This window comes from Staurois parvus, unplaced genomic scaffold, assembly GCF_062004578.1.
Source record: "Staurois parvus isolate SC_StPar_1 unplaced genomic scaffold, SC_StPar_1.0 ptg000953l, whole genome shotgun sequence".
Classification (NCBI taxonomy): domain Eukaryota; kingdom Metazoa; phylum Chordata; class Amphibia; order Anura; family Ranidae; genus Staurois; species Staurois parvus.
The window spans coordinates 1,753,885-1,778,972 of NW_028318749.1; the positions used below are offsets into that span (position 1 = coordinate 1,753,885).

A 25,088-nucleotide genomic window follows, 5' to 3' on the forward strand; every position below is an offset into this window, starting at 1 on the left:
TATGTATGGGAAGGGAGGTTGTACAAAAATAAATCTAGCAACTGACCTTTGCACAACCGCCCCATCTAATTTTCCCTGCTCGATCAGCACTGCAGGCTATAGCCAGTAGCACTGATCTGTGTATTCTGACAGTGGGGAGACTTCCAATACAATACAATAGCTCAGTGGGCAGGATTCCTAAATTCATTGAATGTGCCAGTTTTTTTGTTTTTTCTTTTTCATTTCATTAATCATTATTATTTTTATTTTGCAGTTCTGTTCTCTACATGACACAGTACAGGTAGTACTTTACTGAATGTTTCTAAGTGCTAAGCTATTATTGGATTGGCTTCAACAGGAGAGCTTCAGATTGTCTGGTTATGAGCACTTTCTCGAGTCAAGAAACGGCCAGAGGAATGCAGACGGAGGTTGAGTGTGTTAGCTTCTGCATTTTTCTTGCCGTTCCTTGTCTGTGGATAGGGGGCAGGCTGAACCTCCATAATCTGGGTTAGAAAGCATGAAGAGACAAAGGACTGTATGTAATTCGTCCTATAGGTGATAGAACTGTTAAAAAAAAAAGTTGTAATAATAGTTTTCTCCATACTCGTTCTTGGCTGGGGAAAAGTATAGAAGCAGGACGATGAGGAAACCAGAACTTTCGGGAGTGGTCAGTAATGGCACCCTCTGTTTCTCTCATGATGTTTTTTTCCTTTTAAATTGATGGGGGGAAAAGTCACACAGGCAGCTTCAAGGTTCATGCAGATGGACATTTAAAGGCGTTTTATTTGCCTACCGTAAATTACCTGGTACTTTCCCAGCTGTGCACAGTCTGCTACACAAGTGAATGGCTGTATAGGGCCATACTCTTGTAAAACAGTGATGCTTCTTTGCATCAGGGACTACCAATGCATATGTCCAACATGCCATCTAAAAGCAAAATGCTCCAGTTCCATGTGCTCAGGCAAACCCTGATGCAAAGTAGCGTCAGCATTTTACAAGAGTATGGCCATGTACAGCAATTCACTTGTATGGCAGATGGTGCACAGCTCTTACGGTTGCCCAAGCGCTTATAGGAAATGCAAGATCTCTATACTTTTGTTTGGGTGGGCCTATGGCTATTGGCAGCATTTGGAGCCAACTTCAGCTGCTGCTCATGTTGTCCAATGCAGCTGCTTATGACTATAGCACACCGGTGATTTGTAGCTACATAGATCCGCATTGAAGTCCATTGCAAACACCACTCTGTAATTGGCTATCACCACAGAAAATGAGATACGCCACCATTTTTCTTCGTAAATATATTTCTACAGGTGCTATGAAGTTTTCAACACATGTTGGTAACAACCCATGCAGTCCATACATAGAAAGAAACCAACACAAATAAGTTCGGAAATTAAGTTATGTGTAGTACAATGAAATGACACAGAGAAAAAGTATTGAACATGCTAACTGAAATGTATTTAATACTTTGTACAAAATCCTTTTTTGGTAATGACCGCTTCAAGATGCCTCCTGTATGGAGAAACTCCTCGCATGCATTGCTCAGGTTTGATTTTTGGCCCATTCTTCTCCACAGTCTTCTAATCTTGAAGGTTCTGTGGGGCTCTTCTAAGAACTCTGATCAATATAAAATCTATGCAAGTTCATTGTACCTGCTAATTTCAGGTCTTTCTGAAGCTCTCCACAAGTGTTCCTTGGCTCTTGGACAACTCTTCTGATAATTCTTTTCACTAATCTGTCAGAAATCTTTTGAGGAACACCTGGTTGTGGCTGATTTTATGATGAAATTATGTTCTTTCCACTTCCGGTTCATGGCCCCAACAGTGTTCACTGGAACATTAAATTTAGAAATCTTTCTGTAACCGATACCATCAGTATGTTTTGCAACAATATGGTTGCGAAGGTCTTGAGAGAGCTCTTTGCTTTTACCCATCATGAGATGTTTCTTTTGTGACACCTTGGTAATGAGACACCTTTTTATAGGCCACTGTTTTTTATAGGCCACTGAACCAGCTGATATTAATTTGTGTGAACAAGGGGCATGATTGCTTTCTAATTACTGACTGGTTTCAGCTGGTGTCTTGGCTTTCCATGCCGTTTTTTGCACCTCCCATTCTTCATGTGTTCAATACTCTTTCCCTGTGGCATTCTATTTTATTACACATAACCTAATTTCTGAACTCATTTGTTTTGGTTTCTTTGCATGTATAAATTGCATGGGTTGTTACCGACGTGTGATGAATATTGCCAATAGCACCTTTTTAGAAATATATTTACTTCGAAAAATGGTGACATGTTCAATACTTATTTTACCCGCTGTATTTAGTTGTTACAAATCTCTACTACAAAGTTGCCAAAGGTCCTTACAGTGTTTGCATATCTTAGAGGCCTTGTGCATCTCCTGCAGGAACCATTAATTCCATGGAGAGGTAAACCGGCCACACTTTTACAAATTACAAATTCAGCTGGTTCAGCAGGAACTGGCCAAATATTGATCCATGTAGAGTCGGGGTGGCTGTATAGAGGTCTATCTACTGAATGACTTCTATACAACCGCCCTGTTGGAAAATTTCTACTCTATCAGTGTCACTGGCCATAGCCTGCAGCACTTATCAGTGTATTCTGAGGGTGAGGTATTCTCCCCACTGTGAGAATACAAAGGCTCAGCAGGAAGGATTCCCTTATCAGCATCGAATGTGTGGATGGGGGAAGCAAGTCATTTTTTTTTTTTTTGTTCATCTGTGGGCTTCCTTTAGTCTTATGGAGTTAATCTTGTAGGGAGATCTAGTTGTCAGAGTTGGGCTATTTAGCTGACTGGTATCCTCCAAAACAGTATTTCTCAACCTTTTTTCAGTCAAGGCACCCTTTAAAATTATGGACAGTCTCAAGGCACCCTTTAAAAGTATGGACAGTCGTGAGGCACCCCATTCTAAAATGGGGTGCCTCAAGATTGTCCATAATTTTAAAAGGGCACCCCATTCTAAATGCGAAAAACTATTCTAACAGTTTTATATAACGCGCACATGTAGGACATCCAACATTAGAGACGATTTATTCTTCCAAAGCAAATACACTTTTGCACACTGGTACTGACAAGTATTTCAGTGTTTCTCTTCTCCCTCAGTTTCTCTCCATCACTGAGCTAATGTGACCCCAGCACTGATGGAGAGGGGCAGGGGAGCATCAAATTAGCATGCTGTGTAGGCAGCTGACATCCTGCTTATCAACTGATGACGTCATTGGTTGTCAGGATGCTGGCAGCTAGAAGGTCATAATGGTGCACAATGAAAACCTGTGGCTTTATGTAACTAAAAGGCAGGCTTGTTCCACCCTCTGTCTTGTATACAAGTTTTGGGCAATTTTTAGACATAATGCCGAGGCACCCCTGAAGAAACCTCAAGGCACCCCAGAATGCCTGGCACCCTGGTTGAGAAAGGCTGCTCCAGAATACCAATTTTGATTGGACTGACCATCTAATTTTTACAGTTATTTTAGAATCAAAGCTGCCAGTGAGGATACATCAGGTGGCACTGCACTCCGTTGTTTATTTGGGGATTTTTTGGTTTTACTTCCTCTTGCAATGAACATGAAAGTGGAAAATGTATTCATGTTGAACAACTGTTACAGTCAATGTGTTCTGCCCTGCCTCCCACTCACAGTGGAGCTAAAATTAGACTCCGAAATATTTTCTTGTTGCTTATGTTACAGACTATTGACAGGTTCAACAATATGAATTAAAGCTGAATGCCGGGGAAGTGAAATAACTGCCCATTCAGTGGCCCCCATCCCTGCACAGAGAGGGGCAATGCTTGTTTTTGCCTATGGTACCAGGGGAAATAAGAATTGTATTACTTATTTATTTTATTGCTTCCCTAGCAGCTGATGCTCACTTCTTCTCTTCAATGCTCCGGGTTGTGGGCAGGTCCCCGGCATCCTCACTTACAATGCTGGACTATTGCTCCTGCATGTATATGATGACTGGTGGAGCCGAAGAGAAGATAGCACAGTGGCTAAATGGTTAGCACTTCCGCCTGGCAGTACTAGGGTCGTTGGTTTGAATCCCAGCTACAGTACCTCCTGCCTAGAGTTTGCATGTTCTCCCTGTGCCTGCGTGGGTTTCCTCCAGGTACTCCGGTTTCCTCCCACACTCCAAAGACATGCTGGTAGGTGAATTGGATCCTGTCTAAATTGGCCCTAGTATGTGTTTGTATGAATGTGAGTTAGGGACCTTAGATTGTACACCCCTTGAGGGTTAGGGACTGATGTGAATGTACAATATATATGTAAAGCGCTGCGTAGATTGACGGCGATATACAAGTACCTGAAATAAATAAAATAGAGAAATGGTCGCCTGAAGGGCGGAGCCTTTGTGCTTTGTAATTCATATGTATTTACTGATGACTGATTTGTTGCAATAGCTACAATTCTGACTGTTATTGAATATGTTGTTTTGTTTAGTTATGTAGTCCGATCTTCTCATATGTATACATGAATAAGTCCAGGTCCATAAAGAATGGCACCTTCTGTTCCCTGCTCCCATCCTTTGATATTCTATTATAAAAAGATCAACCACAGCACCTGTATTCATGACTGCTGAGGAGCATCGGCTTGAATCCCAACTGATAATACCTTAACCTTGCCCATATAAGAAACCACATGTAGTATAAGTTGGTTGGAAAAGAGTCAAGGCCACAGCTTTATTTAAATTCAAACACAGAGCATTTTCAAATAGAAGCATTGTAACCAGTGCCAGTCACAGTTGTACTGTGAGGTCATTTTAACATTTGGGTAAACAAATCTAAAGGGGCCTGTCCTTACCATAAGTGCTGGACAGACATTAGACCAACTCCAACTTCCAATCAAGGGCATAGCCCATTATGGCAACTTTTATCGCAGGCAAGGTCCAAAATCCGCTGAAGAAGCTGTGGCATACCAAGACTAGTGCGGGAGGGTGGGCAACTCTTCCAAACGCAATTCTTCAAATGTCAAGATTTTACCTCAGAACATCCTTATAAGTGAGTTCAGGCCTTACCCCTCACCTCTTACCATCTGTCCAATATTCTTTTGCAAACCACGCCCAATTGTCAGCTATGACCCCATCAATCAAGGCTCTCTTGAAAACTGACTGGACAGAATTGCAGATCTTTTTAGCATGTAAACCACGCTAACTGTATTCAGCAGTTTGGCTGATGTTTTACTTGACCTGAAAACCTCATTAAGTGCCGGATTCGCAGCAAATTCTGCATTTCCGGCACTGCATCAGAATTGCACTCTGTTCATGTGTTCTGTGGGTGTCCATGTTAAGTTACCGACACCGCCAAAAGCTTTGAAGAATGCAGTATGATTGGGTGAACAAGATCACATGGATGTGAAAGCCCATGTGATCCGATTTCAGTGTGAAAAAAAAAAAGTTCATGCGCCTTTGGTGCGATTTGAGCCATATAAAATGGCTCAAATCGCACTGCAAAAAATCGCATGTGATTTGAACAGGAATGCAGTGCGATTTCTGTTCTAATCACATGCCGCAATAATGTGAACTGGCCCTACAGTCATGAAAATAGTTGCGATTAAATAGACTTTTTATAGCAACATCCTTTTTTTATAGTCTTGAGTCTACTTTCCTGTTACAGAAGTTCTGCAGTGTGTTTTAGAAAGGGCTGTGCAATCTAAAGCTGGCAATACATGGCTTCATTTTTTTTCATTCAGCCAGCATGCTGGATGATAAAAACTGAGCAGATTCCCCCATCCACACATTTGAGGTAGATGTAGGAATCCCCTTGCTGTGTAATTGTATTCTGACAGCAGAGGAGTCAGCTGAACTCCTGCTGTCAGAATACACCGATCAGCACTGCAGCTGAACAAATTAAAGTTTTCCAGTAAACCAGTTTGTGAGCAGTTGATCATTAGGTTGACTGCTCTCAAACAGGGCTGGCTGTATATGGATCAAAATTCCGCTGATTCTGCTGAACCGGCTGAATTTTGATCCATATATGGCCAGCGTAATAGGCAGCAGAATTAGACCCAGTGCACTCGATAATCAGCACTCAGTAACAGAATTTGTCAGACATCCCTCCTCCTTCCCTGTAATATAAGTCTGTACAGACATCTGTGAGTTGGGGTGTGGCCATTACTCAGCTCTACTGCCTCAGAACACTGGGGGGTGGTAGCAGCATTTTTACTGAGATAAAATGGTATTTTTTTAGAAATTTTTAATCACAAATGTTTTGCAAATTATAACAAGGTGCATACTTCCTTAATTCTTATATAATATTTGCGATCTAACTGGGACTTTTAATAATGTTTTTATCTTATTGCCTTATTATGATGAGCTAAAATAATAGACTTCTCTGTTTTTTAAAAAAGAAATAGCCTGTTCTTTCTTCTTTTATTATGTCACCATAGAAGTCACAGTTAGTGTGGCAATATATAAAATATCTGTTTCGATTCCCACAAGGTCTCCTTTGTCTCTCTGGGAACTCCTTTATACAAGTTCCCAGTGCCTCAGTTAGACTGCACAGTGATGGTAGATTCAGAACTGTAGATTTACGTCCTCTGTACAAGTAATAGATCTATTTGTGTAGGTTGTGTGATAAAATCATACCGTGTAGGTTGTGTGAGTGTCAGTGTACTGCGTTCTATAATCTTGTTACCGAAGATTCAGTCATGAACTAGGACATTCAATAAGCTCCTTAGACTTTGTACTTGATTGTCTGACCAACCTGCAAGCCAAGGGCTTTGTTCAAAAGTTATCACCTGAAGTATAAGTAGATTTGTGTATGGAAGACAACGAGGCTCATAAAAACTTAATGTCAACCTTAATGAGCTTAGGGTCACCATGCACGTTACAGTCTGACCATACAATCTTTATATAGCCAATGTTCGATTTACCACAAATACACTATATTGCCAAAAATATTGGGCCACCCCTCCAAATCATTGGATTCAGGCGTTCCAATCACCTCCATGGCCACAGATGTATAAAATCAAGCACCTAGGCATGCAGACTGCTTCTACAAACATTTGTGAAAGAATGGGTCGCTCTGGGGAACTCAATGAATTCAAGTGTTGTACTGTGATAGGTTGCCACCTGTGAAATAAGTCCATCCATGAAATTTCCTTGCTACTAAATATTCCACGGTCAACTGTTAGTGGTATTATAACATAGTGGAAGCAACTGGGAACAACAGCAACTCAGCCACGAAGTGGTTGGCCACGTAAAATGACAGAGCGGGGTTGGCGCATGCTGAAGCACACAGTGCGCAGAAGTCGCCAGCTGTCTGCAAAGTCAATAGCTAAAGACCTCCAAACTTCATGTGGCCTTCAGATTAGCACAACAAGAGTGCGTAGAGAACTTCATGGAATGGGTTTCCATGGCCCGAGCAGCTGCATCCAAGCCTTACATCACCAAGTGCAATGCAAAGCATCAGATGCAGTGATGTAAAGCACGCCGCCACTGGACTCTAGAGCAGTGGAGATGTGTTCTCTGGAGTGATGAATCACGCTTCTCTGGCAATCCGATGGACATGTCTGGGTTTGGCGGTTGCCAGGAGAACGGTACTTGCCTGACTGCATTATGCCAAGTGTAAAGTTTGGTGGAGGGGGGATTATGATGTGGGGTTGTGTTTCAGGGGTTGGGCTTGGCCCCTTAGTTCCAGTGAAAGGAACTCTTAAGGCATCAGCATACCAAGACATTTTGGACAATTTGAACAGTTTGGGGATGGCCCCTTCCTGTTCCAACTTGACTGTGCACCAGTACATAAAGTAAGGTCCCTAAGGACGTGCATGAGAGAATTTGGGGTGGAGGAACTTGACTGGCCTGTACAGAGTCCTGGGGACAACCCAATAGAACACCTTTGGGATGATTTAGAGTGGAGTCTGGGAGCCAGGCCTTCTCAACTGACATCACAAATGCACTTCTGGGAGAATGGTCAAACATTCCCATAGACACACTCCTAAACCTTGTGGAAGGCCTTCCCAGAAGAGTTGAAGCTGTTATAGCTGCAAAGGGTGGAGCAACTCAATATTGGAACCTACGGAGTAACACTGGAATGCCATTAAAGTTCACGTGCGTGTAAAGGCAGGTGTCCCAATACTTTTGGTAATATAGTGTATGTAATGAAGACCTACCTAATCTATCCAATCAAGTTGTATCCAATCCAGCAGACATTTGCACTACATAGTTGTTGGTAGATCTAAAGGAGGTGGTACTATTATACATGCTAAACGTCTTCCAAACAAGATATTAAAGGAAACAAGTGGCATACTTCATCTGCCTGGTAAGAGATGATCTAACAGGAGACGTGGTGTTTTATTTTTTGTCATGATTGCGCCATCAGATTATCTGGCTAGTCCTCGTGAATAAGAGTTTTACAGCCTGTCATCTGTTGAGTAACAAGTTGAATGAATAAATAAATAAATACGTGACAGGTGTGGTGCTTACACAGGACATTTTTTAAGTTCTATAAAGGTACCTGGCCTGTAAAATTATATTCTTCTTGGTTCTGTCATCACCGGGGGGTGTGCAGCACTATATATAATTTATGTATTATTTATTTATTTTTTTGCATTACTTTTTAGTAGCACTAGAACTGAAACTAGTTTACCAGTAAAGCCATGAATCTTTTGATTTTAATGGGAGATATATACAGTCATGTGACCCCCCCTTCTATAGAGTATACTAGGGGTGTATACAGTAATGTAACCCCCCTTTTTATAGGGTAAAATGGGAGATGTATACAGTCATGTAACCCCCTTCAATAGAGTTTAATGGGAGGTTTATACAGTCATGTGATCCCATTCTGTGGAGTATTATGGGAGATGTATACAGTCATGTGACCCCCTTCTATAGGGTATAATGGGAGATGTATACAGTCATGTGACCCCCCCCTTCTATAGAGTATACTAGGGGTGTATACAGTAATGTAACCCCCCTTTTTCTAGGGTAAAATGGGAGATGTATACAGTCATGTAACCCCCTTCAATAGAGTTTAATGGGAGGTTTATACAGTCATGTGATCCCATTCTGTGGAGTATTATGGGAGATGTATACAGTCATGTGACCCCCTTCTATAGGGTATAATGGAAGATGTGTTCAGTCCTGTGACCCCCTTCTGTAGCATATAATGGGAGATTTATATAGTCATGTAACCCCCTTCAATAGAGTTTAATGGGAGGTTTATACAGTTATGTGATCCCATTCAGTGGAGTATTATGGGAGATGTATACAGTCATGTGACCCCCCCCCCCCTTCTATATGGTAAAATGGGAGATGTATGCAGTCATGTGACCCCTATAGGGTATAATAGGAGATGTATACAGTCATGTGACCCCCTTCTATACAGTATTATGGGAGATTTATATAGTTACATGACCCCCTTCTACAGACTATAATGGGGGATGTATACAGTCATGTGACCCCCTTCTATACGGTAAAATGGGAGATTTATATAGTTACATGACCCCCTTCTACAGACTATAATGGGGGGATGTGTACAGTCATGTGACGCCTTATATTGAGTATAAATATGAAAATTATCTGATCCATTATGTAGAGTTTCATTGGAGAACTATCCAGTCACGAACATATTCCAAAAACCATAAAACACACCAGCTTTCAGTATATTTACTAACACTGGGGACCATTCAATAAGGCATTTGTGACACATTTCTGGCGGTATGTAGTCAGACCAAATTGATGAAAGCCCTGCCTTTTATTGTTACTGGTGTGTGACGATTCATGTGCTTATTTGCAACAAACTCGTAAAGAAATCCTGTCCGTGTTAAAGGAGGTAGAGGTACATAAGACTCCCCCATGGTGAAGTAAATTGCTGACTGGGTCACGTGTAATTATTGCATACTTGCGACAATTCTTTCGATTCTTTTACACTCAGAATTTCTTCAAATATCTTTTCTTCTTGTAAGACACATTTCACAAGGGAGAGGTTTGCGGCAGTTCTGTCAGTGTTCCTGTGACACATTCCTATACACCTTACCGACATGTTCATGAATCCACCCCTTGTTTCACCGTTTATCGCACTACTGCGATACCTACGACACTCTTTATGAAATCCAGGACTGTGTGCAATAATTGTGTGTGTCGGAGTTCTCATTTGTTCCCTATCCTGGGATTTCCCTCACCTAAACGTCAACATGGCTGTTTTTCCCTGTATGTCATGTACGGGAATCCATTTCTGTATTCATTATAAACTGTTGGTGCTATATAAATATTGTATAATAATAGCAAGAAAGTGAGACTTTTTTCCCTAAAATGATCATATTATTTGGGAAGGCTGACATGCCAGATTGATTCATGTGGACAGTAATTTATGGTTCGGTCCTCTTCCAATTAATAATTTTGGTGACAGCACAGAAGATCTGGCAAAGTTTTTTTTCTTTGAGTTTTTTTTTCTGTTTTTTTTAAATGAATACTGTCCAAAGATCGCAGGAAGTGACCTGGAATATATTGCGTGGAGGAGATGAGCAATTCTGTACAGAAAAGATTGGTACATGAAACTTTGCCAGTTTGCTGCTTGAGATGACTTTTAAGCCTTGTACACACGATGACAATATCGGAGGAATGATGATCATCCATATTTTTGCATTCTAGTCTCATACTGAAAAAACAGGTTACTAGAGTTCTGAAAGTACCCGCAATAATGTAATGTATTGTAATGTATTCTTTAATTTCTGAGCATGCGGGGTCTTGGTTGATTTTCTAAGGACGGGTACTGTTCTGATTAAATGAAAATCATTTGTTCTGTTATCGAAAGCAAAACATTTTCATGCTTCTTCCTTTGGATAATGTCATATGAACTGTAGTGATTGGTGCTTAAAAGCTGTGTACTAATGATCAGATTATCATATGTTCGCTCCGAAAGCGGAATTTGTTTTGTCCAAATTTTCTCATCGTGTGTACCAGGCTTTAGACAGACTTCGGAGTCCATTCACTAATTTTGAGATCAATACCAAATGGACTTTTGTCATAAATGAACTGGTAATTATTTACAAAAATGATCAATTCACTACAAATAAGTGTTTTGAATAAATGAGTTAAATATTTATGTTTTGTGATATTTGGCACTAAAATCTAGTATTTTTTTATGTCCTATTATCACGGTGGTCAAAAGCTCCTGATCTCAAGTATGTATCGGGAGCTTTCCATGACAGTTAAGTTACTGGGCTGGGAGTTTGCAGGAAGCGCTTTCTCCACACAATGAATTATTTACACATACAGGCGTCCCTCGGTTTATGAACACCTCGGTTAATGGAATTTTCTGTTTATGAATGAAAATCCATTGAAAATAATGCCTCGGTTTACGATTTTTTTTTTCGCAATACAAACAGATTATTTGGTTTTCAATGATTTTACTTTTTTTTTTTAATGATGTCTCTGTACAGTACTATGCCTTTAACCACTTCATGTCCGGACACTTTCACCCCCTTCCTGTCCAGGCCAATTTTCAGCTTTCAGTGCTATCACACTTTGAATGACAATTGCGCGGTCATGCAACACTGTACCCATATGAATTTTTAGCACTTTTTTTAGACAGATAAAACATTATTTTGGTGGTATTTATTCACCACTGGGATTTTTAATTTTTTTGCTGTATAAATGAAAAAGTCCAAACATTTTGACAAAAAAGTGTTTTTCTTTAAAATTTTGCAAATAATAATCTTTCTTCATAAATCTTGGCCATAATTTATTCAGCTTTCTTTTTAGTAAATTAAAATAAGAACCCAAATTAGTTTGTAACCAAAAATGTATAATCTTTCAAAAATATTTTTGAAATTTTTTTATTTTTATTTTTTTTTACATACTGTCACCCTAGCAGTACAGTGTCACCATAGTGACATTGGGACTGACCTGTAGTCTGACGCTACATGCATTGGGACTGACCTGAAGTCTGAACCTACATGCATTAGGGCTGATCTGTGGTCTGAAGCTACATGCGTTACAGCTGACCTGTAGTCTGACGCTACATGCATTGGGACTGACCTGAAGTCTGAACCTACATGCATTAGGGCTGATCTGTGGTCTGAAGCTACATGCGTTACAGCTGATCTGTGGTCTGAGGCTACATGCATTAGGGCTGATCTGAAGTCTGAAGCTACATGCATTAGGGCTGTCCTGTAGTCTAAAGCTACAATACATTGGGGGTTAATCTGCGGTCTGAAGCCGCATGCTTTTTAGCTGATCTGTGCTCTGAAGGTTCAGGAATTGGGATTGATCTGCGGCCTGAAACGGCATACATTGAGGCTGATTTTGGGTGCTAAGGTGCAGGGACTTGGGCTGACCTGGTGTGTCAAGGAGCAGAAATTGGTGTAATCTAAAGGATGAGGGTGCAGGAATTGGGGTTATCTGAAGTATGTCAGTGGAGGATTTGGAGTTGATCTGGGGTGTGAAGATGAAGGAATTGGGGTGATCAGAGGGGTGAATGTGCAGGAATTGAGCCTAATCTGAGGTGTGAAGGTGCAGAAATGGGGGTGATCATAGGGGTAAAGGTGCAGATATTGGGGTGATCTGAGGTGTGCGTGTGACGGAATTGGCGCTGACCTGAGGTGTGAAGGTGCAGAAATTGGGGCAATCATAGGGCTGAAGGTGCAAAAATTTTGGGGATCTGGGGGGTGAAGGTGCAGGAATTAGAATGATTTGAGGTGTGAAGGGGCAGAAATGGGGGTGATCATAGTGCTGAAGATGCAGAAATTGGGGGGATCTGGGGGGTGAAGGTGCAGGAATTTGAATGATTTGAGGTGTGAAGGGGCAGGAATTGGGGTGATCTGCACAAGGGTAAGTTACGATTTATTTTACCACTTTGCATTGATCTTTAAAAGCTCAATATTAATTTCATACTTTTATTCAATTACTTTTTTCCTTTTTGCAATTGATCGTTTGGAGTTGACATTTTTTTTATGTAATCAGTGCTCCCAATTTCTTTGAAAACATTTTTTAGCACACTATGCTCAAAAGGTTGACTACCCCTGTACTAGCCAGGGCAGCGTTCCCCTCATTGTTTTGTACAATTTGTAAATATAAATTGCCTGTACCATGAGATAAATGACCAATGTGTTTTTTCTTTTTAGTGAATTGACTTTAAAGTCTAAATCCACTTAAAAAATAAATAAATGCATATATTTTTGCAGGAAAATGTATTCTTTATTTTCACAGGAGCCTTCCACTTTCAATCATTTGATCATGAGTGCTATGCCAGGTTCTTGTAGAATCTTCCTCCAACTCAGTCTGCCACGGTGGAAGATTGGACTTGTTCGTTCGTTCATTCATTCACTGCTCTCTGTGATTTAATGGTGTGGCCGTGTGAGCCGAGCTCTGCACAGCCACATCGATTTCCAAAGTGCCAATGGCTGTGGAGGAGAGGAACCCTTGCATGCTGTACTGAGATGGGGCATTTTCACCATATTACAACCTAAATACAGGTGTAACATACCGTACTTTATAACACGGTGCTAAAGATGGAGGTAGCTTATAATTATTTATTTCCATTTGTTTTGCAGTATTACCTTTATATATTTATCTCAAATTCAATACTTTACTGTAATGAATTGATTATTTTATTATTACATGCAGGATTTAAAAAAAAAAAAAAAAAACACAAATATTGCATGTGATAATCGTTAGCGAATTTGGCCTCTTTAGAAGTCTAGCAGAGGTGACACTTAATAATGGTCCAATACAAAGCACACTGGGTACTAGGCACAGGATACTGGCAGGTTCTCTTTACAGGTTAAGGTGCAGCTTTTGTCACTTTGGTTCAGTTGGTGTCATACAGACTTTATCCTTTTTACTAATATCACTTTTATCATTGCTTGTGACATAACCACTGGGTGACTTGAGCATTGGTCTCCAAGAACTTAAAGGCCAAGTTCACTTTTTGAAAAAAATAAATAAATGTCCATACTGTATTATTGCAGATAAAAAAAAATGTGCATCTGCTTAGGAGCCTGCAGAGCATTGCAGCAGATCATAGTTGCAATGGCAGGCTCCTGCACACACTCTGTACAGGCAGACAATTCCTGAGTTGTAGGCAGTGTGAATGAACTATGGGCTTGCTGAGAAGAACCCCTTTCCGCTGTCAGTGTGGGTGCTGCCTAGAAACATTTTACACCCTAAATACTGAAGTAACATATTACTATGGGCTAATTCGCACACAGTGCGGTGACAGGCATTTTACTGCATTGTAATCGCAAGGACACACAGAAAACAAGTAACCCGGAGATCCAAGAGTTTTAGATTTCAAAGTCTGCATTTTTAACAATTTTTTTGGCGGTTCATGAATTATATCCATGTATATGTTTGACTTTTGCATATTTCTTGCTTTCTTTTCAGAGATGTATAGAAATGGAAGATGGCATTGAACAGGAAAGGAAACTTTTCAAAGCCAATATACTAAACATGGAAGCCCAGACTAAAAACATGGAGACAAAGGCACGTAGCTGTGCTGACCAGAGTAAGTAACAATACTCCCTGTATGAAGGGCAATGTATGTTCTGCTTCATATCGGGCAGTCATATACAGCTTAATCCTGCCCCCAATATTGGTCATACACTGAGTTTATCATTTTCCTTTCCTTTAGATAATGAAACTGTGTAAACCATTGTGTGGTAGTAAGCTCTCTCAAAGATGAGTTTGAAAATGCTTCTGCTTGTCTTTTTCAGTTCTTAGTTTGGAGGAGCAGAAGACGCAGCTGAGCAAGGAACTGGTCTCACTTACCCAAATCCATGCCAAGGTAAATGGTGAACAGTAAGAATGCCTGTGTGTGGGGTGGCATATACATTTACTGTATTTGTTTTAGAATTAATTGACATGTTTGTGAAATTTGGGTTGTGATTTGGATTATTGCATGCTAACTTCATACGCAAGTACTTCCATCTGTGTGTAGAACATTATTTTTTGCAGGACTTAATAATTCTTTTCTTCAGGAACCAATGTATTGTCTTTGATAAAAGTAGAAACAGGAGCCACAGTGGTCTCATGTGAGATTGGATCTTTGTTTTCCCCAGAAATTGAGGTTTTAGGCACATTACTTCCCAGAAATAAAACAGATTTAGGGCCCATTTGCACATACTGCATTTTACTGCACTGGCATAATGCAGGTCACTGCATGGTCACATAGAAAACAATTGTTTTTTATGTGTCCTGTTCACATCTCAACGTAGGTGTCATGTGCAGCGCAATGCACGACACAATACTACATGTATGCATTTTAACAGAGTGCATGACATGTAAATGTTCTTAGAGGGCATGTAGAGTGTGTAGTGGGAAGCTGGTTATTGAAGTATCTCAGTCGCAGGGTTTATAGAAATTGATAGGTTTGTAAGCCATGTGCAGGATTTTACGCTGGACATCCCATTGTTCAATTCCTCTCCAAAAACAATAATGTATTTGTCTCACTTTGTCTCCTTTTCTTTTTCTTCCTCCTTTTCTTTTTCCCTGTTTTCTTTTCTTTTTCCCTGTTTTCTTTTCTTTATCCCTCCTTTTTTTCCCCTGTTTTCTGTTCTTTTTCCCTCCTTTTCTTTTTCCCTGTTTTCTTTTTCCCTTCTTTTTCCCTGTTTTCTTTTCTTTTTCCCTCCTTTTTTTTCCCCGTTTTCTTTTCTTTTTACCTGTTCTCTTTTCTTTTTCCCTGTTTTCTTTTCTTTTTCCTTCTTTTCTTTTTCCTTCTTTTTCTTTTCATTTCTTTTCTTTTTCCCTCCTTTTCTTTTCCTTTTCCCTCTTTTCTTTTCTTTTTCCCTCTTCTTTTCATTTCTTTTCTTTTTCCCTCCTTTTCTTTTTCCCTCCTTTTCTTTTCTTTTTCCCTTCTTTTCATTTCTTTTCTTTTTCCCTCCTTTTCTTTTCCTCTCCTTTTCTTTTCTTTCTCCCTCCTTTTCTTTTCTTTTTCCTCTTTTCCCCTCTTTTTTCTTTTCTTTTTCCTCTTTTTCCCTCTTTTCTTTTCTTTTTCCCTCTTTTCTTTTCTTTTTCCTTCTTTTCTTTTTCCCTCTTTTCTTTTCTTTTTCCCTCTTTTCTTCTCTTTTCTTTTCTTTTTCCCTCCTTTTCTTTTCTTTTCTTTTTCCCTCCTTTTCTTTTCTTTTCTTTTTCCCTCCTTTTCTTTTCTTTTCTTTTTCCCTCCTTTTCTTTTCTTTTTCCCTCCTTTTTCTTTTTCTTTTTCTTTTCTTTTCTCTTTTCTTTCTCTCTCTCCACCCACAAACAGGAAAAGGTTGTGATGTCAGAGGAAATAACACGCATAGCAATTTAACGCACATATAATGCATATCATCGGTGTTCAAAGCGTGTCAGTGTACGTTAATAGAAGGCAACACACATCCATTTTTCAAAACATTTTCTGCATTTTAATGCACATTTCTCTGTGAACGGGTCCATATATATATATATATATATATATATATATATATATATATATGTGTATGTTCCAGTAGAGACTGGAGTTCTGTGTGCTTAAGAGCATCTTATGCTGAGTTGTGCAGTGAATTTTGCACCAGTGGTACGACTTATGCTCCTCATAACACGCATCTGCTGTTGAGTAATGCTTTGTCACAAGGCATTACACCATTTACTTTTTGAAAATGTCACAAAAAGGTATTTCATTCATTGCTTTTTTACCACAGCACAATGTGGTGCAGTGTGTCACTGTCGCATTGCTCTGTGTCGCTAATGCAGCACATTATTGGGAACTGAAGTCACTGGACATAAGACAAATTTCCTTGTTTATGCAATGCCCAACCCAGCCCAATGCATATGGTGCTCCGTGCCCCTGGTACTTATTCATGTGACATCAGATGATAAGACCTCTAAGAAATGCATCCCTCCAGCATGTGCTGTCTGTGCAACATCTCTGTGAATGCTTGCAGTAGAAAGCAGAACACTAACATCCACTAGAATACTTTGCAGAAATGCAGGTTTCATTATTGACAATAAATTTATATAGCATGCAATTGCAAACATTTTCTGGCAAGTCGGGAATGTACAGACAGGGATGAAACCCTAATCAGTACAGTGGACTGTACAAGGATTACATTGGTTCTGATGTTGTGCAGAAAGTGCTATAGTTACTTCTAATGATATATGTGATCTAACACAGCTTAAAGTGTTACTAAACCCAGGACCCTGCATTCACTATATCTGGTCTCCCACAGTACACACAACATGGAAATGCAATTATTTTAGTAAGTATAAACTGCTAAATACTTTTTCTCATCAGCAGTTAGAGCAGTCTTGTGACTTCAGCAGAGCACTGGTTAAAGCTTGTAGGAGGAGTTTTCTTTCTGCTCTAGGAGGATGCAGAACTCCTGACCTCTGTCTGGACAGTGCTGATTGACCCTATGCTGATCACATGTACTCTGCCAAGAAAAAAAAAAAAACCTCTCTAGCAATACACACCAAACGGAGCATGTGCAGAGTGTCTCCACACAATATGTCTTATCAGGAGATAAAAGGGGGACACTGGAAGAAGGGGAGGATCAGAGAAGTCAGGATCAAACCGCGTTTTTACACAATGCAGAGGATTAACCGCTTATGTTCCGCAGTGAGTATAACAAGTATGCTTTACTGCATTTACAGACTGATTTTACTGTTGTGGGTTTAGTAACACTTTAATAATCAGAAGTGGACTAAACCATCAACTACTGTCCAAATGAATCAATCTGGCATGTCAGCCTTCCCAAATAACATTGATAGTTTTCATGAAAAAAGTCTCCCTTTCTTGTGGGTTTAGTAACACTTTTTAAGTGGGTATGGCTGGAAGGAAAAGTGTGGAGATGTCTGTGAAGACCTTGCTCTACAGACGTTAGAGGTCTTTCTAGAGAAGGTGGTCAATGGCTAGAGGCACCCAGAATGTATGAGACTACAGTGAGCGTAACAAAGCTGGTCCTAGCAGATTTCTTTTTGGTATTTTTTTTTCTACAGGTATTGAAGAGCTACAAAGAACTAAGGTACCAAAGATCTCTTTCATCAGAAGCAGTCCGACTCTCTGGTCGGAACACTCCCTTGCAGGGCATGTGAGTAGTTTTAAAATATGTTTGTTCTGTAGTTTATTGCTTGTATTCTGTGATGTATTTGTTTTTGTGCTCGAATGCTGCTGGTAGCTATATGTTGTCAATGTTATTAGCATTTTTTTGTTTTTTATGTGTTGCATCTTAGTTGTGTTTCTTAAAATTTCAGAAACCTTTAGTTCATACTAGCCATGCAAGTTAGGGTCAGTCTGGCAAGGAGCAGCACGATGCGTGCTTCAGTATCGCACTGCTTCAGGTAAAATTAGGGGAAAAAAAAAAAAACGAAGTACCACTGCACAACAGGATTCTGCATTGCACTGCTGTGCTGTGACATTCTGTGCCATACAGTGTATTTTCATGCTACAGCAGCATTTGTTTTGCTCATGATAGACTTATTTTAAAGAATAACTCCACTTTTGTTGAGGAAAAAATCCCTCTGGGTGATTATTATTATTATACAGGATTTATATAGCGCCAACAGTTTGCTCAGCGCTTTACAATCTAAATGGAGACAACACAGCAACGATAGAGTTCAATACAAAAGGGTTAGGAGGGCCCTGCTCCTTGGAGCTTACAATCTAAGAGGGAGGGTCCGGTCGTACAAAAGGTAATAACTGTGGGGGATGGACTGGTAGGAGTAGAAGATTTGGTTATTAACTGAAGGCAGGATAGGCTTCCCTGAAGAGAGGTTTTCAGAGATCGCCTAAAAGTGGTCAGAGTAGGCGATAGTTGGATAGATTGTGGTAGAGGGTTCCAAAGGATGGAGGAGGCTCTGGAGAAGTCCTGGATATGAGCAAGGGAGGAGGAGACAAGGGAGCTAGAGAGCAGGGGGTTGTGGGAGGAGCAGAGAGTATGGTTTGGGTGATATTTGGAGACAAGATTGGAGATGTAATTTGGGGCAGAATTATAAATGGCTTTATATGTTATTGTTAATGTTTCAAATTTTATTGGTTGGACAATGGGAAGTCAGTGGAGGGATTGGCAGAGAGGGATGGCAGATATGGAATGGTTAGTAAGGTGGATGAGTCTGGCAGCATTCATGATAGACTGAAGAGGGGATAGCCTGTGATTAGGTAGGCCAATGAGGAGGGAGTTACAATAGTCAAGGCGAGAGATAACAAGGGAGTGAATGAGTTGCTTAGTGGTTTCAGTGGTTAAAAACAGCCGCATTTTGGAGATGTTGCGGAGGTGAAGTCTACAAAATTTGGACAGTGATTGGACTTGGGGCTGAAAGGATAGATGGGAGTCTAGGATTACACCTAGTGCCCTGGTATAAGGGGGGGGGACTGATGGTTGTATTATTGATCTTGATGGAGAAGTCAGGGGAGGGGGCACGGGCTGGAGGGAATATTATGACCTCCGTTTTAGGAAGATTTAGTTTGAGGAAGTGGAGTGACATCCATGCCGATATGTCACTTAGTAGATTAGTAATGCGCGAGGACACTGAAGGGGTGAGGTGAGGAGTAGAAAGATTTATGTGTCATCAGCATAGAGATGGTACTTGAAGCCATGGAATTTATCAAGTGACCAAGGGAGGAGGTGTAGATGGAGAAGAAAAGGGGTCCAAGGACAGAACCTTGAGGGACCCCTACAGAAAGAGGGAGTGGAGAAGAGGAGACAGAGTTATAAGTAATGCTGAAGGAGCGTTGTGATTGGTAGGAGAACCAGGAGAGAGCAGAGTCTTGAAAGCACAGAAAGTGGAGTTTTTTGAGGAGGAGGGGATAGTCAATAGTATCAAAAGCCGCAGAGAGGTCAAGTAGTAAGAGTATGGAGTAGTGGCCATTGGTTTTAGCAGTTAGTAAATCATTCACATCTATGTACATTGCAAGGATTTGAACAAACTTTGTTGCAAGTGCCTAGCTTTTGTTATTCTGAAGAAATAGCATTTGTGCAGCGCTGAAGTTTCGGTGTGATGTCTGCTACTGTATTAGTGCTTTACGATGGTACTGCAACACACTGGGGGGGGGGGGTACACGCTCTTCTGTTTGTTGCAGTAACACGCAATTTACACATTACTGCAGTGCATAGGTTTGAATGGGCCCTTAAGGTGAACGCTGCAGTAATACCTCAAAATATGTACTCCCCAAACATTTGCTATACTACCCCGTTAAGAGAGCCTTGTGGCAAATAACATAAAAGCAGCAGTGTCCATATTCAGATACATCTATGTTGTAGGTTCTACAAATGAAACTGGTAGTTGTATCCAGTCACACTGAAAAGCATGACTGACTCGCTTGTAATTGCTGTGTTTTTAGCCCTTTTGATCCTAGTATTGCTTTGTAGTGAATGGGGGGGATTTGTCTTTAACACAAGACCCTTTGTATAATTTATCTTTAATATGTACTTGTTATTAGCCCTTTACTTACCTCTCACTAATAATGAAGAGAGTTGCTTTTTAGTGTTTAGTCATGGTAATGATAGGGAATTGCCATTAATGTGCATCTGGGTCATCTGACACAGAAGGATTCTATTCAGGAGTCTCTCATGTGGAGACATGTGGATCATTGGTCTGGAGTGATAACATCAAACTGCTAGGTAAGGAACTGGGCAAAAGCAAACAAAATGGTTAAGCTGGCCAGTTCAAGAGGGACTGGACGAAGTTTGCGCCGTATTAAGGAATTGTGGGTGTACAGAAGTCGATCTACCGATTTGGCTTCTGTACAACTGCCTTGTTGGCTTTTTCCCATTCGATTAGCACCGCAGGCTATAGACTGCAGCGCTTATCAGTGTATTCTGACGGTGGGGAGGTCTCCTCACTATCAGAATACAATAGCTCAACAGGGAGCATTCCTCCATCCACCTCGAATATGCGGATGGGGGAATTGGGACAGTTTGTTTTTTTTTCCGTTTAGTCTGTTTTCTGCTTTCAACCAGTGGTTAATGTATGAGGTGCCTTTTGTGTATGTGTACTAGTTATTTATGGAAAGGATAGTTAGGTAAATATACAGACAACCACAATGCTATAGGAAAAATGTTGTAAAATTACATTTTATAGGAATTTATCTAAGTGAAATTAAATGAATGCAACCTCTGCTTGTAACATACTGTATATTAAAGTGGTCGTAAACCTCCAACATGAAATATGAACAAAGCATATCACTCCATAGAGTGTACTTTCTGTTGGCTGCCTGGTTCCTCTATTTGCAAAAGTAATTTCTGACAAGTTTTCCTGACAGGTAAAAAGGTGATAGGGGCGGGAGCTCCAGCACACAGACTGTGATTGACAGCCTCAGCTTTGTTCCTGTGGCAGTGTGTGTGGGGGGTGTCCCTTGCCTCTAATCAGGACTCTGCAGAGCTCTCCTTACTGAGCTCTGCAGAGTGAATTTCAGCTCTCCTCCCCTTGCTTTCTGAAATCTCAAACAAGCTTTATACATTCTGCATTTTGAAAAGATGTCGAAAAGAAAGGTCTGCAGGTAAATAGATAAAACTTATTTAAGGATTTGTTTCATCTCTGTCTATCACCCAAGGCTAGTCACCTAACTTGATATATTTAAGGGTTTACAACCACTTAAACATAAGCATGGCCTATTTCTGCAGGCTGTAATCCAAAAATTACCATTTACAGTCAATATAAAAAGTCTACACACCCCTGTTAAAATGTCAGGTTTGTGTGATGTAAACAAATGAGACAGATAAATCATTTCAGAACCTTTTCCACCTTTTTTAATGTGACCAATAAACTATACAACTCAATTGAAAAACAAACTGAAATCTTTTTGGGGGGGGGGGGGGATAAACATGAAAAACTAAAACAGTGTGGTTGCATAAGTGTGCACACCCTTTTATAAGTGAGGATGTATCTGTGTTCAGAATTAAGCTATCACATTCAAAATCATGTTAAATATGAATCAGTACACACCTGCCATCATTTAAAGTGACTCTGATTAACCCCAAATAAAATTCAGCTGTTCTAGTGTTCTAGTAGGTCTTTGCTGACATTTTCTTAGTCGCATCCTACAGCAAAAGCCATGGTCCGCAGAAAGCTTCTAAAGCATCAGAGGGATCTCATTGTTAAAAGGTATCAGTCAGGAGAAAGGTACAAAAGAATTTCCAAGGCTTTAGATATACCATGAAACACAGTGAAGACCGTCATCATCAAGTGGAGAAAATATGGTGCCATTACCAAGAACTGGACGTCCCTCCAAAATTGATGCAAATACGAGAAGAAAACTGGTCTGGGAGGCTGCCAATAGGCCTAGAGCAACATTAAAGGAGCTGCAGGAATATCTGGCAAGCACTGGCTGTGTGGTACTTATGACAACAATCTCCCGTATTCTTCATATGTCTGGGCTATGGGGTAGAGTGGCAAGACAGAAGCCTTTTCTAGCGAAGAAAAACATCCAAGCCCGGCTAAATTTTGCAAAAACACATCTGAAGTCTCCCAAAAGCATGTGGGAAAATGTGTTATGGTGTGAAGAAACCAAGGTTGAACTTTTTGGCCATAATTCCAAAAGATATCTTTGGCACAAAAACGCTGCACATCACCAAAAGAACACCATACCCACAGTGAAGCATGGTGGTGGCAGCAGCATCGTGCTTTGGGGCTCTTTTTCTTCAGCTGGAACTGGGGCCTTAGGCAAGGTAGAGGGAATTATGAACAGTTCCAAATACCAGTCAATATTGGCACAAAACCTTCAGGCTTCTGCTAGAAAGCTGAACAGGAAGAGGAACTTCATCCTTCAGCATGACAATCACCCAAAGCATACATCCAAATCAACAAAGGAATTGCTTCACCAGAAGAAGATTAAAGTTTTGGAATGGCCCAGCCAGAGCCAAGACCTGAATCCGATGGAAAATCTGTGGGGTGATCTGAAGAGGGCTGTGCACAGGAGATGCCTTTGCAATCTGACAGATTTGGAGTGTTTTTGCAAGGAAGAGTGGGCAAATATTGCCAAGTCAAGATGTGCCATGCGAATAGACTTATACCCAAAAAGACTGAGTGATGGAATCAAATCAAAAGGTGCTTCAACAAAGTATTAGTTTAAGGGTGTGCACACTTATGCAACCATATTATTTTAGTTTTTTATTTTTACTTCCCTCCACCTAACAGATTTCAGTTTGTTGTTCAATTGAGTTGTACAGTTTATAGCTCACATTTAAGGTGGAAAAAGTTCTGAAATGATTTATCTTTGTCTCTTTTTTTAAATCACAGAAACCTGACATTTTAACAGGGGTGTGTAGACTTTTTATATCCACTGTGTCTCTTGGATAAGAAATTGACATAAAGAAATGTCTTGTATTTTCAGAGTGCATTGTAGTCTTTTAGTCTCATATTATGTTACTTATTTTTTATTATAGAGAAAAGAAACTGATGCTGCTAGATTTCCAGGAAGCACCATCGTCTCTAGAGAGTGTCTCAGACAGTGGAGGCCCAGAAATCCCTAATAATGAAAAGGTGTTGTTCATTTTATTCTGAACTAATATTCTATGTATCCTGTCCAAAAAAATACATTTCTCCTTTGTAGTTGTGGCGGGACTTGTTTGATTGGCACATTGAAAATTAATTGTAGGATGATCATATACATGGACAGATGAGGCCATCATTTGAATAAACAATACATTTTTGGTATCCAAGTAATAAGAAGAATATTTTTCCATGGTGGAGTAAATGTCATGACAAATAAGTCAAATTGGTTTAAACTGGGCCTTAACTCGCTGCTGTATATACACCTTTAATCCAAACGCTTCCTAAGGATTTGCCATTTGTAAGCCACCTCCTTAAAGTGATATTAAAGGCATTTAAAAAAAATACTATACTTACCTGCTTTCTGCAATGGTTTTGCAAAGCGCAGCCCTGATCCTCCTCTTTTTGGGTCTCCTCCGGCGCTGCTGGCCCCTCCCTCCTGCCGAGTGCCCCCACAACAAGCAGCTTGTTATGGGGGCACCCAAGCAGGCTCAATCCTGAGCTGCTGCTCTGGTTGTCTATTCACACACACAGCCGTGGCTCAGCTCCCCCCTCATTGGCTCACTGGCTGTGATTGACAGTAGCCGGAGCCAATGGCTTCTGCTGCTGTCTCAGTCAATGAGGAGGGAGAGTCCCTGGAGAGACGAAGCTTTCGTGCAGATCGCTAGATCGTGATGGGGCACAGGTAAGGCTGGCCATACATTATACAATTTTCTTGAAAATTTTGCTTTAGATTTACCAAAAACCATATAATAGGAGGTCAAACCTAACAACACTTTCAATTGTATCCAATTAGGCAGGCCCTTGCACTACATAGTTGAAGGTAAATCTAAAGGAAATTGGGCAGAAATTGGACAGAAAATTGTATAGTGTATGGCCAGCCTTAGTATTTGCTGGGAGAGCTGCTGCACACAGAAGGTTTTTACCTTCATGCATAGAATGAATACTCTTTACCATGCCCCCCCCCCCAAAAAAAAAAGGCAAACAGAGTGCAAGGACTAGTCACCAGCACCCTGCAGCCAGCTCATCTTATCCCCGAACTGACTTACAATGCCTTGTTCTGAACTTCTACTACAAAATGTGATGTGAGGGCTTTACTGTGACTGGATGTAGTTTGTTTCCAGATTTGCTTCCTGTTAGTCACTGGTTTGTTTGACTGGTGATGTCTTGTATAGAAAGGGTGTATCTGAGGTATTATCTTTTTATTACCATTGTACATGTTAAAACATCACCTTTTGATGTAGAAGACCTAATATTATTTGTTTAAAGATTCTGATATATGAATTATATACAATATAATTATATTGTGTGTATGTGTATATGTATGTATATGTACATATGTATGTGTGTGTGTGTGTGTATATATATATATATATATATGTGTATGTATGTATGTGTATATTTTTTTTTTTCAAGACGAACACCCCCTCCCAGATTCTCCTCAGACAGAACATTATGGAGTATGCATGCCTGGAAACGTTTTTGCTTCTTTAGTTTATTCATTAATTTAAAAGTATTTTCATCATGTTCTTGAACCCACATACATTTTATTATGTAAAATTGCTATAGTTGCAATTTGCTGTTATAAATGGAACCCAGTGACCTAAATGAATCCTTTGTTTCTAATATATCTCTGGTACTCTAGTCTGCCTTCCATATTTCTTGACTCTGTTGAGGTATACCCTAACCTTGCCATAGATGGGTAGTT

General features: G+C 40.2%; 1 protein-coding gene across 1 annotated transcript in view; it reads left to right on the forward strand.

Annotated features, from left to right (window-relative positions):
- Nucleotides 1–25,088, forward strand: part of LOC149441734 (JNK-interacting protein-like) — a gene marked incomplete at its 3' end in the record, with an annotated part of 62,193 nt that overhangs the window by 22,613 nt on the left and 14,492 nt on the right. The window contains exons 3-6 of the mRNA XM_089656965.1: nucleotides 14,321–14,441; nucleotides 14,650–14,720; nucleotides 17,891–17,982; nucleotides 23,275–23,371. Of these exons, the coding sequence (XP_089513091.1) occupies nucleotides 14,321–14,441; nucleotides 14,650–14,720; nucleotides 17,891–17,982; nucleotides 23,275–23,371 (381 nt within the window). The remainder of the gene's footprint in view (nucleotides 1–14,320; nucleotides 14,442–14,649; nucleotides 14,721–17,890; nucleotides 17,983–23,274; nucleotides 23,372–25,088) is intronic.